The following is a 13524-nucleotide window of genomic DNA, read 5'->3' as shown; positions in this document are numbered from 1 at the left end:
AGAATACAATCCGGATAAAAAGATAGGGTTGGAGTTTGTGTTGTTCAAGGACTCAACTTCGATGGAGATCAGAAATTGAATCTCAATTACTCTAATTACGAACTCATTAAATAACAGTGATTGTTCTCTTTTACAGGCATTGCACAAACGCAGAAGTTAAACTAAATTGAGAGCAAAAGAGCGAGGCAATTTTGCAAGCAATTTATGTGAGATTTAAGTGTGCATTCCTGAAGCTACTTGGACAAGATAGAAGAACCAATTCCATTGTGTCTTTCTTTTATTTTAGTTCAATTTTAGTAGGTGATTTAAACTTGTACCTTTCAGCTTTCATAGAAGCAATTGTATTAGGTACTTTGAGTATTCAAGTTAGAGTTAACTTGAAGGTGTCGCAACAGTTGAGGCTGTGTGACACAACGGGATTAGAGTTTAATCCTTAGGTTTACAAGAGTTTTGTAAATGTTGTTTTGGCTCAGTGATTTTAGTGGGAGTTTGGGAAAATCCTACTGAGTAGTAGGTCGTGGTTTTTTCACCTTTTGAGCCAGGTGTTTTCCACGTAAAAATCTCTGTGTTCTTTATTTTCTGTATTTATTATTTCGCAAACAGCAGTAGTTAGTACACTTAGAAGAACCAGGTTCTTCTAGAGCGAAAATTGGGTACCACACAAATCACCCCCCCTCTTGTGTGGTATTGACGTTTAGAACATCACAAAGTACATGTGGTCGGTTGTACTTATACTATACTCTACACTTCTTGTGTAGATTTTGGATTCGGTCCTAGCGGCGGTCAGTAGATTGCTTAGATTGATTGCATGACGGAGACTTGAGGTATAGCTGCACGTCGTTTGAGCCCTGAAGTCCCCTTCTACCTTATTCTAACTGGTTATTTCATTTCAAACAGTTTTACTTTCATTCAGGTCATTATTTGCATTATTCTAGTCGTTCGTGCACTTGTGACACCAGTTTTGGGATTGTATCTAGATATCGTTGTTGCTATGGTTTTCTCACTCTATTTCAGATTATTTAGTTTCTTGGTTATTATTTAATCTGAATTGTTAAAAATGGCTTAAAACTATTCTAACATTGACTTGTCTAGCAAATGAAATGTTGTGCACCACCACGGTCCCGATGGTGGAAATTCCAGGTTGTGACATGTATTAACTTTCTTCAATATTTAACTAGTGAAACATGCATATCTTTTGAGATTTTGAATAATGTTTTTATCTTTTATACGTAACATTAGAAAAGGAAAAATTATTGATTTTTAGATAATTTTATCTATAATAGCCAAAAAATATCTAAACATCGAATGTTGTTATAGTTGTATAACAACCATTCGCTATAAAAACAGAAAAAAATAGGAACAGACGAGGCTGTTGTAGAGAAGGTTGACGGTAGTTTGAAACTAATTCGAATTAACAACACAGATAATATATTATTTTTTTATATAAATTTTGCAGATATGTCATACTATATATTTTCATTACCCTTTTTTTTTTTTTTTTTTTTTGTGGGCTTTGATATTTTTGCATGTGATTTGGAAATTGTTTTGCAATTATGTCTAGACATGTTCAAAGTCTTTGTTCTAACCCAGCTAATGGATATTACTAGTTGAAATTAAAACACATAAAGTAAATATAAGGCTATGATATAACTGGTGTCTTTCTATTGCTCAAATGATTTCCTAGTTATTTTTTCTTCCTTAGGGAAGGAATAGGGAGAATTTGGAATAACATGAGACATGTTTAATCTGATCGTGATTATTACCATATAATGTGATTACATTTTCAATTTTAGAGCGTTTGATGTTAGTTTAAAAGAGAGTACCTGTCGTTTCCTAAAAATCGAGCTACTTGTTCCAGTCATCAAGAATATTTCATTTCATTCCTGTAGTCTACTTTTTAATCACTTTCCTTTTCTTTTTTTTTACAATGAGAAAGAATGTGACATGAATAATTTACAGTTACAATAATACCTCAATGTAGAAGCCTAGTATAATGGTCATTTGTAATATATACATATAGAAAGAAAGAAAAAATACACGCAAAAATTACCGTAATTAATTAGTTTAATTTTCGTAATAATAATGTTTGTTAAAGCACTTAGTTGGATTTTTCTTTCTTTTGTTTGGAAAAATCAATTAGAATCGAATAATTGACACCCCTGCTGCTTAGTGCTTCCTTGAGTGTGGATGGCCGCAACACTCTTAATTTTCATGATAAAAAAAGGTCATAAATTTTCCTTTGAGTAAAGATTCTATTACGAAACATGCACTGTTAGGTTCTGTTAGATTTTTTTGTCTTATACTCATTCAGACGATATGTTTACAGAACTTACAGCAATCAGCTTGGGCAATTTAGATTTCGCCTATCTTTTTGTATTAACCTGAAACATAACTTACCCCCAGTAAATTGCTGGTATCACTCCTAAAAATCATAGTGACTCAAGATTAGGGGAGGAAATGGAAAAAGAAAAAAACAATCTTTACCTTTCTATTAATTCTAATTTCTAAAATAACAGCGACTAAAATCACAAAATTCTGACTAATCTTCTACGTCTGTTCAACTCTTCTACATCCAATGGTGGTGGAGCATAGCGACGGAGAGAATCAAGACTGCAAAATCATATGAAAAGTATGTTAAAATATAAAAATAACAAAAAAGAATGTTTGGAACCACTTTACCCTGTTGAACAAAAGGACAGCATCTGCGCTGACAACTACCAGAAAATTGCAAACAAGCGATGAAGCGAACACACATGTTTAACATAAGCGGACGTGGAGGCGGGAGGGATTGAGGAACTGTGGGGAGGAGGAATTATTGGAAAACGGAAAGGAAGAACAGAAAAACAGGGAGAAACAGATGGAAACTGGGGGTGGGAATGAACAGGAAAAAGGGGAAACGAACAAACAGAAGGGACATGGAAGCCAAATGAGAATGAGGTAAGGGCAGAGAAGTGTCGATTGTAGGCAATGAAGGGGCAGACTATGAGGACGCTGATAAATATGTTAAACAAGAAAAAAGAGGTTTTACGTCTCCATTACAATACCAAGAATCAGTTATAATTGGAGAACATGTCAAGTTTGAATATTTCATGACACTATGTGTTTGAATATAAAACAGAATGGTGTTAATACATTTACTTCAGATAGGATTTCAGTGGCACAAATCTTGAAATCATGACAACGGAAATCTTACCTGCAGTTTTGTGGAACTCGCCATGATACTGCCGACGATATCTTCTGTGCTGGTGGCAATGACAAGAAGCTTTTCCAGTCCTGAAGCAGGATTCTTAGATCATGAAGTTTGCTTTCCAGTCCAAAACAGCAATTAGCATGCATTGTACAAACTTCGCTCAAATTTTTGCTAGGTTCACAAAATCCACCAAAGTATGCAGTGTCCAAGAATCTCATTTTGAGACCAATGTCCCTAATTAAGGAATCGTTCTTGATATTGTTAAGAACATCTTGATCATGCAAACTTGGATACATTTCTCGCGACGAATACCAGAACTTGTAAAATTCAATTGATCTGTTATTCGACCTCACATGATTGAAACCACCATTAGGTCTATTTCCCACATCATCAGGTTTGCCTGAGAAATGATCACATGCTATCTGAAAGTCTGCGTCCTTGTAAAAGTGAGGAAAGGGATCTCTGAACCACATGACATCAGCATCCTAGCAGATGGAACCAAATAAAGTGTGAATTATGGAACATGTTTGCCACCTAGAGAGATAATGTAATACATTTTACTAGCTACGTGGCATCAGAAATTGTTCAATATATTGAAGTCCTGATATGCAGAATTATTCAAGCGCAAAAAGTGATCCTTCAACAAAACATTACCAATATTAATGCAAAAAGGTGAGCTGCGTATACAGTGTATATCAAGTGGTATGTACAGCAGAATTCATGACACTGCTCTTCCAAATTTGGTTAACCAGAACAAGAGATGATCCAAAAGAACTAAAAAGGAAAGTGTAACCAGACAATATGAACTTAACATAAATACTAAATCAGTATATACACGTCCGCTTATAAATTCCATAGGCATGCTTGACTCATCAGCATTTCGATTCATACTTTAGCATAATTCTCATGTGCTATATCTTGCTTCGGGAGAACAATGAGACCTTAAAAAAACTTTATCCACAGTCCCTAACAATCTAAAACATCTAGGATACTGGTCTCAGTTAATTGTATAATAAGGAAGAACGATTTATAAGGAGAACTCACAAAAGCCTCGAATCTTATCAGATCAAGTTCCCAATAAGACTACATGTTCACCTTTCATCACACTCTCATTAAAGATATTATTTATAACCATGTATTCTCAATATTTCAAGGGAAAAACATCTCAAAGTGGTAAAGGAACTTTTTCTTTCCAGTTCTATAACTAGGCAGTTCTAAAATAAGAAAAAGAAAGAACCTTATAATGTCTGGAAATGAAATCCATTTGAATATTAACTAAAATTTGGTCAGGAAGTGATTCCAGCTTATGTTTATTCACATAACTTATTATAACAGACCATGTATTTATGCCAGGTTACCCCAAAATTACAGAGCAAGATACAAACTGTTTCCTTGAACAGGTCTTTTTGGATATACGACATGCCCAAGTATAAAGGTAAATCAGACAATCAAACCATTCCAAATAAGACAAATCAAGTATTTCTGGAAACCTTAATTTTCCCGTCTTGCTTCGTTACAAAGAAACAAGTTCCTCAATTCGAGACCATCAAGATCATGCTACACAACCAAAATTTTAATGATGATAAATGAACTGAAATTTTTGCTAGCTTAAGACAAAACTACAAAAAAAAAAAAAAGGAAATTAGGATGAGCACTAGGAAGTGTACCGTGAAGACAAAGTTGTATCCCATTTCAAGCACCACTCTTAAAAAGTCTATCCTTCTCCACATCATCTTCAAGTAGTCAGGGAACATGAAATAAGCTTCCTTTGAAAAATCAACCCCTTCAGTTACTAGTGCATAGCAATGAATATGTAAAGACAAGCATCTAGTGAATGCCTTCTCATCAAGTGCGATAATGACTAAATGATTCAAAAGCCTGCGGGTGTGATCTCCGATCCTAAAACTTTCAAGAAATAGATCAACAACTGAATTCGGAACAGCCCACGCTTCATTCAAAGTCGTTAAGATCACTGTTTTATCCTCCATAGCTGCATTCTTCAATACTTTCTCAAGCCTGTACTCCTCACTATCCTACACAAGAATGCGATTTTAAGCAAATACGAAATGTCAAATTGTCCTGAATAAATATCATATTTCTTCATTGGTTTCTTCTTTATTTATAGATTTCGATTAGCACTAATGTTTTTCCTCAGTACACGTGAGAGCATCACAAGATTAATTCTAATTGGTCCAAGCCCTCGAATCTGTTGAATTCTCTCTATGCAAACAAATAAAATTGGTCTTAAGACGTGGATCATATATTAATGTAGCACTTAAAAATAAACTAAAATACAAATCAAGCAAACACTCAATTTCTCAAGAACCTACCAATCAATCAATTCTAATTAATCAGCTCTACAAATCCTCTGTGTCTAAATTTCGGTCATTTCATCCCAATTATGCCTAAGTAAGGTTCGCCAACTATAGTCGATCACAATTCTGGCAAAGGAAAAGGATTGCAACAGATAAATAGCGAGTAAAAATAATTTAATTTAACTCGGGGATCATGGTGGGCGATATGACCTGTACACTAAACATAAAAGAATCAATGTTGTAGAAACTTGAATTGTCCTTATTTTGATCTAAAAATGTTTCGTTAAAGGAAGAGGGAAAGAGGAGAGTGATCCTAACCGAGGAAGCGGAGACATTAGGGGTTGCACGTGAGGTGATGAAAGAGTCAGGGATGCGGAAGCCAACATTTTCACCGGCTCTATAAAGGACGAAACAAGAGAAAGAAGCGGCAGCTAGGACAAGCGCTACCGTAGCGATGCGACGAACAACCAAACCAGAATTCGCAGCAGCAGCTGTAGTAGTAATTGTCTTCGACGGCAAAAAATCAGTTAACATCTCCGTCAATAAATGCGGTGTCTGTCGGTGACAACGGTGGCAGTGAAATGGGGAAATTAAGGAGCGTTTCGGAAATGGGATATGAACAGAAGGAATTGGGAGGAGAAGCGGTTGGAGACGTATTTGTAGGCGTTGTGATTGTTGAAGAGAGAGAGAGAGACTGAGATTTTGTGAATTTGAAGAGAAGCTGGTAGTAATGTTTAATTTAAATTAATGGATTTGGCTACCCACTTTCATCCCCCGCTCTTTCCCGAAACAGACGGAGACCGAGTGCTAACGAGCTGGATTTTTTATTTTATTTTAAAAATAAACTATTTGGTTTAATTTTTATATATTATTGCAGAATTTTCACATTATAAAGATAAAGGTTTTTTTTTCGGTTTTTCATATGGTGTTAGATACATTAGGTTAAATCCAGATTCGTGCCAGAATCTCTCACATTGGAAAGTAAAATGCTCCCTAATAAAGATAACTCTATACATAAAGTTCGAACCGAAGACCTTTGATTAAATTTACTACTCCATCATAATCCTTATAAAGATTCAAGAGGATTTGATTTTTTTAAATCGGATGTCCAGAAGGGACCAAGAAAGATGGATTACATTAAATCTATTGTAATACTATTTTTATAATTTAAACATGTGACCTCAAACGTCACACACGATAACTCTTATGGTTGTGTCACGGCCCGAAATTTCCACCTTCGGGATCGTGATGGCGCTTAACATTTCACTTGCTAGGCAAGCCAATATTAGAGTAATTCTTTACCAATTTTAACCACTTTAAACAATTTAACCAATTAAACAGAAATGAAGTTCATAATAAAGTACGAAATAGCGTAATAACCCAATATCTAATACAACTCGGATTTGAAGTTACAAGTACACGAGCTTCTAGAGTTTCTACAAACAGGGTTTGAAATAAGTATAATTGTCTCGAATGAAAAGAACAGTAAATAGGGGAAAAGTGGAAGGAGACTTCAAGGTCTACGGACGCCAGCAGATGTACCTCGAGTCTCCAAAAGCTAATATGAGCTGATACGCCTCACGGACAGTTGGGACTAGTACCAAAATATGCACAAGAAGTGCAGAGTATAGTATGAGTACAACCGACTCAATGTACTCCGTAAGTGTCGAGTCTAACCTCGACGAGATAGTAACGAGGCTATGATAGGACACTCACATAAATAAACCCGTAGAGACGGAAATATACGTACAACATAACAACAAATAAAGAATTTACAAGTACTATTAGAGGGACATGCGAAGGGGTACAAAAATACGGTAATTACAACAAGGAATGATAATAAGAACAGTCAGTAAACCTTTAGCAAATGAAGCATATATACATAATGGGTAAAAACTGCACGACATCACCCTTCGTGCTTTCACTCTCAACCTCACCATGAAATGATAAATACGGCACAGCATCACCCTTCGTGCTTTTACTCTCAATTTCATCATGAAACAATAGATACGACACGGCATCACCCTTCGTGCATTAACTCTCAAATACGACACGACATCACCCTTCATGCATTAACTCTCAAATACGGCACGAAATTACCCTTCGTGCATTAACACTCTCCGTTACCATGTAACAATGAACATATAACAATAGGGAGATAGAATAAGCAAGAACAGACCTTATGGCAACAATGGTTCCACAATATCAACCTCAACTTCAGAACAGATAGCCCATAAATGCGGAAAGAACGATCAATTTAGTAATTAACTTGTCTAAGCATGGATATCATGAAAAAAAGCAATAAATTACAAGAAACAAGTCCCACCCGCATACTTTAACCCAACAACAACGCATAAGTACTCGCCACCTCACATATATGTTGTACCCAACATCTAAACAAGTAGAAAATAGGTAAACAAGTCCTAATCCCTCAAGTCAAGGCTAACCACGACACTTACCTCGCTCCAAAATCAACTCAAAGCTCAACCACAACTTTGCCTTTCATACAAGCCTCCGAACCAACTAAATCTAGCAAACTATCAACCAAATGATTCAAAATAAGCCTTAGGAACTACCCACAATTGCAAAAGATTCAATTTAGGTCATTATTAAAAAAGTCAACAAAAGTCACCTCCCGGGCCCGCTTGGCCCAAACCCGAAATTCGGACCAAAGTCCGATTACCCATTTACCCCCGAGCCCGGTTATGTAATTTGTTTCAAAATTTGACCTCAATTTGAGGTCTAAATTTCAATTTTACAAAAAATCCCTAATTCTATCCAAACCTCCAATTTCCACCATGAAAATCCTAGACTTTAGGTTGAAATCTTATGAAATGCAATAGAAAATTGAAAGAAAATAGGTTAGAATCACTTACCAATGAATTGGGGAAGAAGGGCTCTTGGGAAAATCGTCTCTAGGGTTTCTAAGTTTGAAAATTTGTGAGAATGAACTAAAATCCCGTTTTCCCATCTTAAGTTCACGCGTAGATGTCGCAATTGCGACCTGGTTGCGAACCCTACAAATGCAAGAAATCCTTCGCAATTGCGAAGGTCCCCCATCTCTGATATCACTGCATTTGCGATGGCTTGTTCGCAAATGAGAACTTGAACTCCTCGAAATTGCGATCATTTTGATCGCAAATGCGAACACTACCTCCCCCAACCCACTTTGCAAAAGCGAAGAATTTGTTTGCAAATGCGAACATGTGGTGCCCAGCTATTCTTCGCAATTGCGAGGAAATAGCTCGCAATTACAAACCTGACAGTGAGCCTGCCTCATCGCAATGCGAAGCCTGACCTCGCAATTGCGAGGTCTGAGGCCTGCACCAGAACTGAAGAACACCAGCTATGATTCTAAGTCCAAATTTACTCCGTGGCATATCCGAAACTCACCCGAACCCTCGGGGCTCCAAACCAAATATGTACACACGTCCAAAATTATCATACGAACTTGCTCGCGCGATCAAATCGCCAAAATAACACCTAGAAATGTGAATCGCACACCAAATTAAATGAAATTTTCAAGAAAACTTTAGAACTTTTATTTTAACAACCGGACGTCCGAATCACGTCAAACTAACTCAGTTTTTTACCTAATTTAAAAGACAAGTCATAAATATAGTAATAGATCTACAGCGAATTCCGGAACCAAAATACGGACCCGGTATCAACAAAGTAAAACATTGGTCAAACCTTTAAACTCTTTAAACCTTTAAACTTCAAAATTTCGACAAAAAGCGATAACTCGAGCTAGGGACCTCCAAATTCGATTCCGGGCATACGCCCAAGTCCCAAATCACAATACGGATCCACCGGGACCGTTAAAATATTGACCCGGATCCGTATGCTCAAAACGTAGACCGAAGTCAACTCAAATAAATTTTTAAGGCAAAATTTTATATTTTATCAATTTTTAACATAAAAACCTTCTGGAAAAATATCCAGACTGTGCATGCAAATCGAGGAATCCTTAAAGAAGCTATTGGAGGCTTCGAAACGCAGAATTAATGTTTAAAACTCTAGATGACCTATCGGGTCATTATAGGTTGCGCGAAGAATTCCTTTCAAATTTACTTTATTAGGTTTAAATAAAAATTGATAGTTATTGTGAGCATCAAGCAATAACCATTTAACAATTAAATCGTTTTGACATAGTAAATAAAGTACCTAACTCAAATTCGTCATCTCTTTTATGTTAAACTATTTTACTATCATATAATATAAGAGCCAACTAAATGTATTACGTATCTACTATAAGGAAAGAATGAATAATCAAAAGAAGCTTGCGAATGACATACTGCAACTAATTATACTACACTAACAGCATTTTTCTAATTGAAAGTGTTTGTAACTTAAATCCTTTCATTGTGGATTTAAAAGACTGAAGTAAAATATAATAAGAGTGCAAGGTAATTTAACTAATTATATTAGCTTCCCTATCATATCTTCCAGATTATCAATTAAAATTTGAGAATTCCACTAAACCCTTTTAATATTATACCCAATCTATCATTGGAATGAGACCGACAATCCCCTTGAGCACTGGCTTAGCTAGAAATCTCGTCAAGAATGTCCAAACTTTAAAGAAGTCAATCATTTTTTTTCCAATAAATGGGTGTACTACAATTTTTAAATTCAACTACGCTATATTTAGCTTAAAAATAAAAATAATAAACCAAAGGACAGAGAGTCGAGGGGGTTTATAGTATTTAGAGAGCTTTTGTTGGAATTTTTTTTTTGTAGACCTAGACTTTTAAATTATAATTTTTTTAAGAAATAACTTTAAATTCAAAAACTACTTTTAAGATTAGATATTTATTTTTACACATACGTTGGTCTCTGTTTAGTTTTGACAAATAAAATGGGCAAATAGTTAGACAGGAATTTAAACTCGTAAACAATACCTTACTTTTAACACTCTGGACTACTGGGATGTCTCACTCAACTATATTAAAGGTGTTCAAAATGTAATATATAACCATTTAAAATAATATTTGATCTATGTATACAGTATAATATTTTAGCAAAGAGTGTTTACTTGATCGATCACCTTTGGCATAGTGTGTCCATACTCGCCACTGCCCTTCATGAGTAGTATTTTTCGGTGAGTTTTAGAATTTTAAATTAACTTTCTTTTTGTCCTTTTTGTTTAGAGGTTCAATCAACAAAGCATATGAACTACTACTTGACAAAATGCGTACAAAATAGTCTACTTTATAGAAGAAGGGAGATTTGGTATGATCCGAGTGCAAAACCGTGTATATCAGACGAATGAAATGAACAACAAAGTTTTCCATGCAATGTTGGAAGAAATTGGGCAACATTTTCAGAAATTAATATTGCATGATTACATTTCATGCAACTAGCTTTGACAACACATTACATTCTATGACAAAAATGATTTTCCCCGCTATGAATCATACTTAGCACCCAACCCTCATTGAATTCCTGTCCTCTCCCCGGGGGCGGCCCGACCAATTTTGTGGTCTAAAGTCAAACTTTATGAGGGGTCTTAACTTTTTAATTTTTTTATTATTATTTATTTGAAATCTATTTTTTTTTAGCTTTTCTTAGATACAAAGTTATAAATAATTTTCTTACAAACAATAACTCCTAATAAATATTTTTCAATTGACAATATAACTAATCCATCTAACCTTTCTTGTGACATTGTTGTTCTTAGGTAAGATTTTATTAATTTTAATTTTGAAAACTTCTTTCCGCTGAAGTAACGGTAACATGAGTTATTAACATTATTCCATAAGCAATTTTGGTATTTGGAAAAGAATTAAATCTTTTTATTTGATTAAGTGTATCAATTAAACTGTTATCTCCTAATTGTACTATTTTTCTTAATACTTTTAATTCAAAAAATAAATCAAACCATCAATATCAAATTGATTATTATGCTTTAAGGAACATCCAAAATTAAGGCAATATTTTTTCAAATTTTCAACATCTAGCGATCTTAGTCTTTACTACTAAATAGAAAATCAAAAATATTTTCATATGCTTTGAATTGTTCAAATCTATTTTGAAGTGAAAAAATAGCCATGTCTATTATATATAAAAGTAATCAACTATAAAGTACTCTTCGAAAGATTTTCAGATTTCATTATCATCAGCATTGCACATCAAATTGTTACTTCCTATATATCACACATTTCTTGCGGAATTCGAATTCGATATTCATTTCAAGTGCAATTTCCTTCGTAGAAATCATTGCAGTTGCAAATCCTTCTTCTCTGTTTTTGTTAAAGAAAGAAATCAAACTTTTTCACTTTATAGAACTCTTTTTTTAAACTTATACATAATCTATTATGTGTAACAAAAATAGGGTCCCACAAATATAGGGCCTAAAGCGGTTGCTTTACTTGCTTTATAGAAGGGCCGCCCCTGCCTCTTCTTCGTTAGTGATGCATGAAGATTCTTTTCCTTGCTAAATTTTGTTCTCCACTTAAATTCCAAGAAGTGGTTACCCAAAATTAAACCAATGTTGTAAAGTCTACTCAACAGTTACTTCCAAAATATTGTCGTAAAATCCGCTTGACAACATCTAGAATAAAGCAAGCCGTTGGTCCAGTTTGAAGTGCTGCAACTACATCTTGTTGAGTCTCACTAAGCTGTGAAAACTGAGTCAGTGTGTCACCATCCAGCATCCAAAGAATGTCTACTTTTTAACATAAAAAATATTCTACAACTTTGAATTAAACTACTCAAATCTTTATATTAGCAAATAAAATTCCTTATAACAAGATCCAAGGTAATGTATTTCAAATGTATAACTAACATCTTATTAACTTGAATTAACCCTTGATAATATAAATAATTATATTACTAAGTGAATTTAAAAGTCATCATAAATAAGTTGCAAATTCAACAAACTGTCTATCTGTTGAAAAATTTCTAAACAAGCTGCAGAGGAAGTTTGTTTACCATGTGACCCCATAGAAGAAACTGTAGGGGTAAAAGGCCAATCAAATCCGAGTAGCATGCCATGGCATTCCTCACTCCTGGATATACTGTTGATCAGCAAGCACGAGTCTCACATTTTCAGAAATATATCTTTCAACATAACCTGTTAAACTCCCGACCGCAATAACGTGTGAGGCCATATCAGAAGTAAACGATAAGACTTCAACTGCAGGCTTATATGTACCGATGATAAAGATATTACACTCAGCTGTAATATCATATCTTGTTGTAGAGGTTGGCAGCTTTTTTCCAATTCATTTTTAGGAAATGGAAATGCAATATAATTGTTCTTAGTGTCTCACATGGTACACCTGATATGTTTCATGTAGATCGACAGCCAATGACTTGACACTAAGAATGAACAATATACATGGACACGAAGTTGAAACCATTATCACATCACGCCCAACAATTCCCCCATTTATGCTCGTACAATTATAAGGGATAATGATTTCAAAACTGGATGTGATAATTGATCACGCCCAACTATGCCCTCTAAAAAGGACTCTGCTGACGTTGCAAATATAACCTGAGTATTACGCCCAAGGTCGAATCCACAGAGAGTTAACCTATCAATCACTATCTTTAGACCCACTAAACTCTTCAGAACCAGTTTCCCAGATGTTTGAATCACAGTTGAAGGTCGCTTTACTAACTGCGATTGTAAGTAAATTAAACAGCTGTAAATTAAAGTGCTAAGGTTGTAAACAATGATGAGAAGAAGCTAAGGCAATGATTTCCCCTATTGAAAGAATCCCTTCTGTTTATGCTCATACAAATTTACCAACACATTTCTATTAATCATGAACGCTCATCTTACCGTAAATCTCTCCCGAGTAATCACAGTAATATACTAATTGCACTCTCCCGAGATACACTAGATTACTTTATTTAGCACAATTCACTTTAGATTACACCCAAGGCTTCGTTATCCCTAATCCTGCCTTTAAACCCGCAATTATAGATTCCTCTTATACTTTGGGAGTGGTGTTATTCAACAATAACCTAAATATGCCCTCTTTTCCAAGTTACGCACACTAAATA

The 13524-nt window shown here is 34.9% G+C and overlaps 1 protein-coding gene across 2 annotated transcripts; it reads right to left on the bottom strand.

Annotated features, from left to right (window-relative positions):
- Positions 2278–6240, bottom strand: LOC109229970 (uncharacterized protein At4g15970). Of its 2 annotated transcripts, none has more exons than XM_019395516.1 (4): positions 5824–6240; positions 4858–5223; positions 3194–3675; positions 2278–2610 (listed from the first exon to the last, which is right to left on the bottom strand). In XM_019395516.1, exons 1-4 carry the CDS (start codon positions 6037–6039, stop codon positions 2526–2528), a joined length of 1149 nt encoding a protein of 382 aa, XP_019251061.1. In that variant the 5' UTR covers positions 6040–6240; the 3' UTR covers positions 2278–2525. The 2 variants fall into 2 exon arrangements, with proteins under 2 accessions (XP_019251061.1, XP_019251064.1); XM_019395519.1 differs by having other exon boundaries at positions 4858–5218; positions 5824–5984.

The sequence above is a fragment of the Nicotiana attenuata genome, chromosome 1, assembly GCF_001879085.1.
Source record: "Nicotiana attenuata strain UT chromosome 1, NIATTr2, whole genome shotgun sequence".
Taxonomy (NCBI): domain Eukaryota; kingdom Viridiplantae; phylum Streptophyta; class Magnoliopsida; order Solanales; family Solanaceae; genus Nicotiana; species Nicotiana attenuata.
The sequence above is the reverse complement of the archived record's forward strand: the minus strand, read 5'-3'. Positions and strand labels throughout refer to the sequence as shown.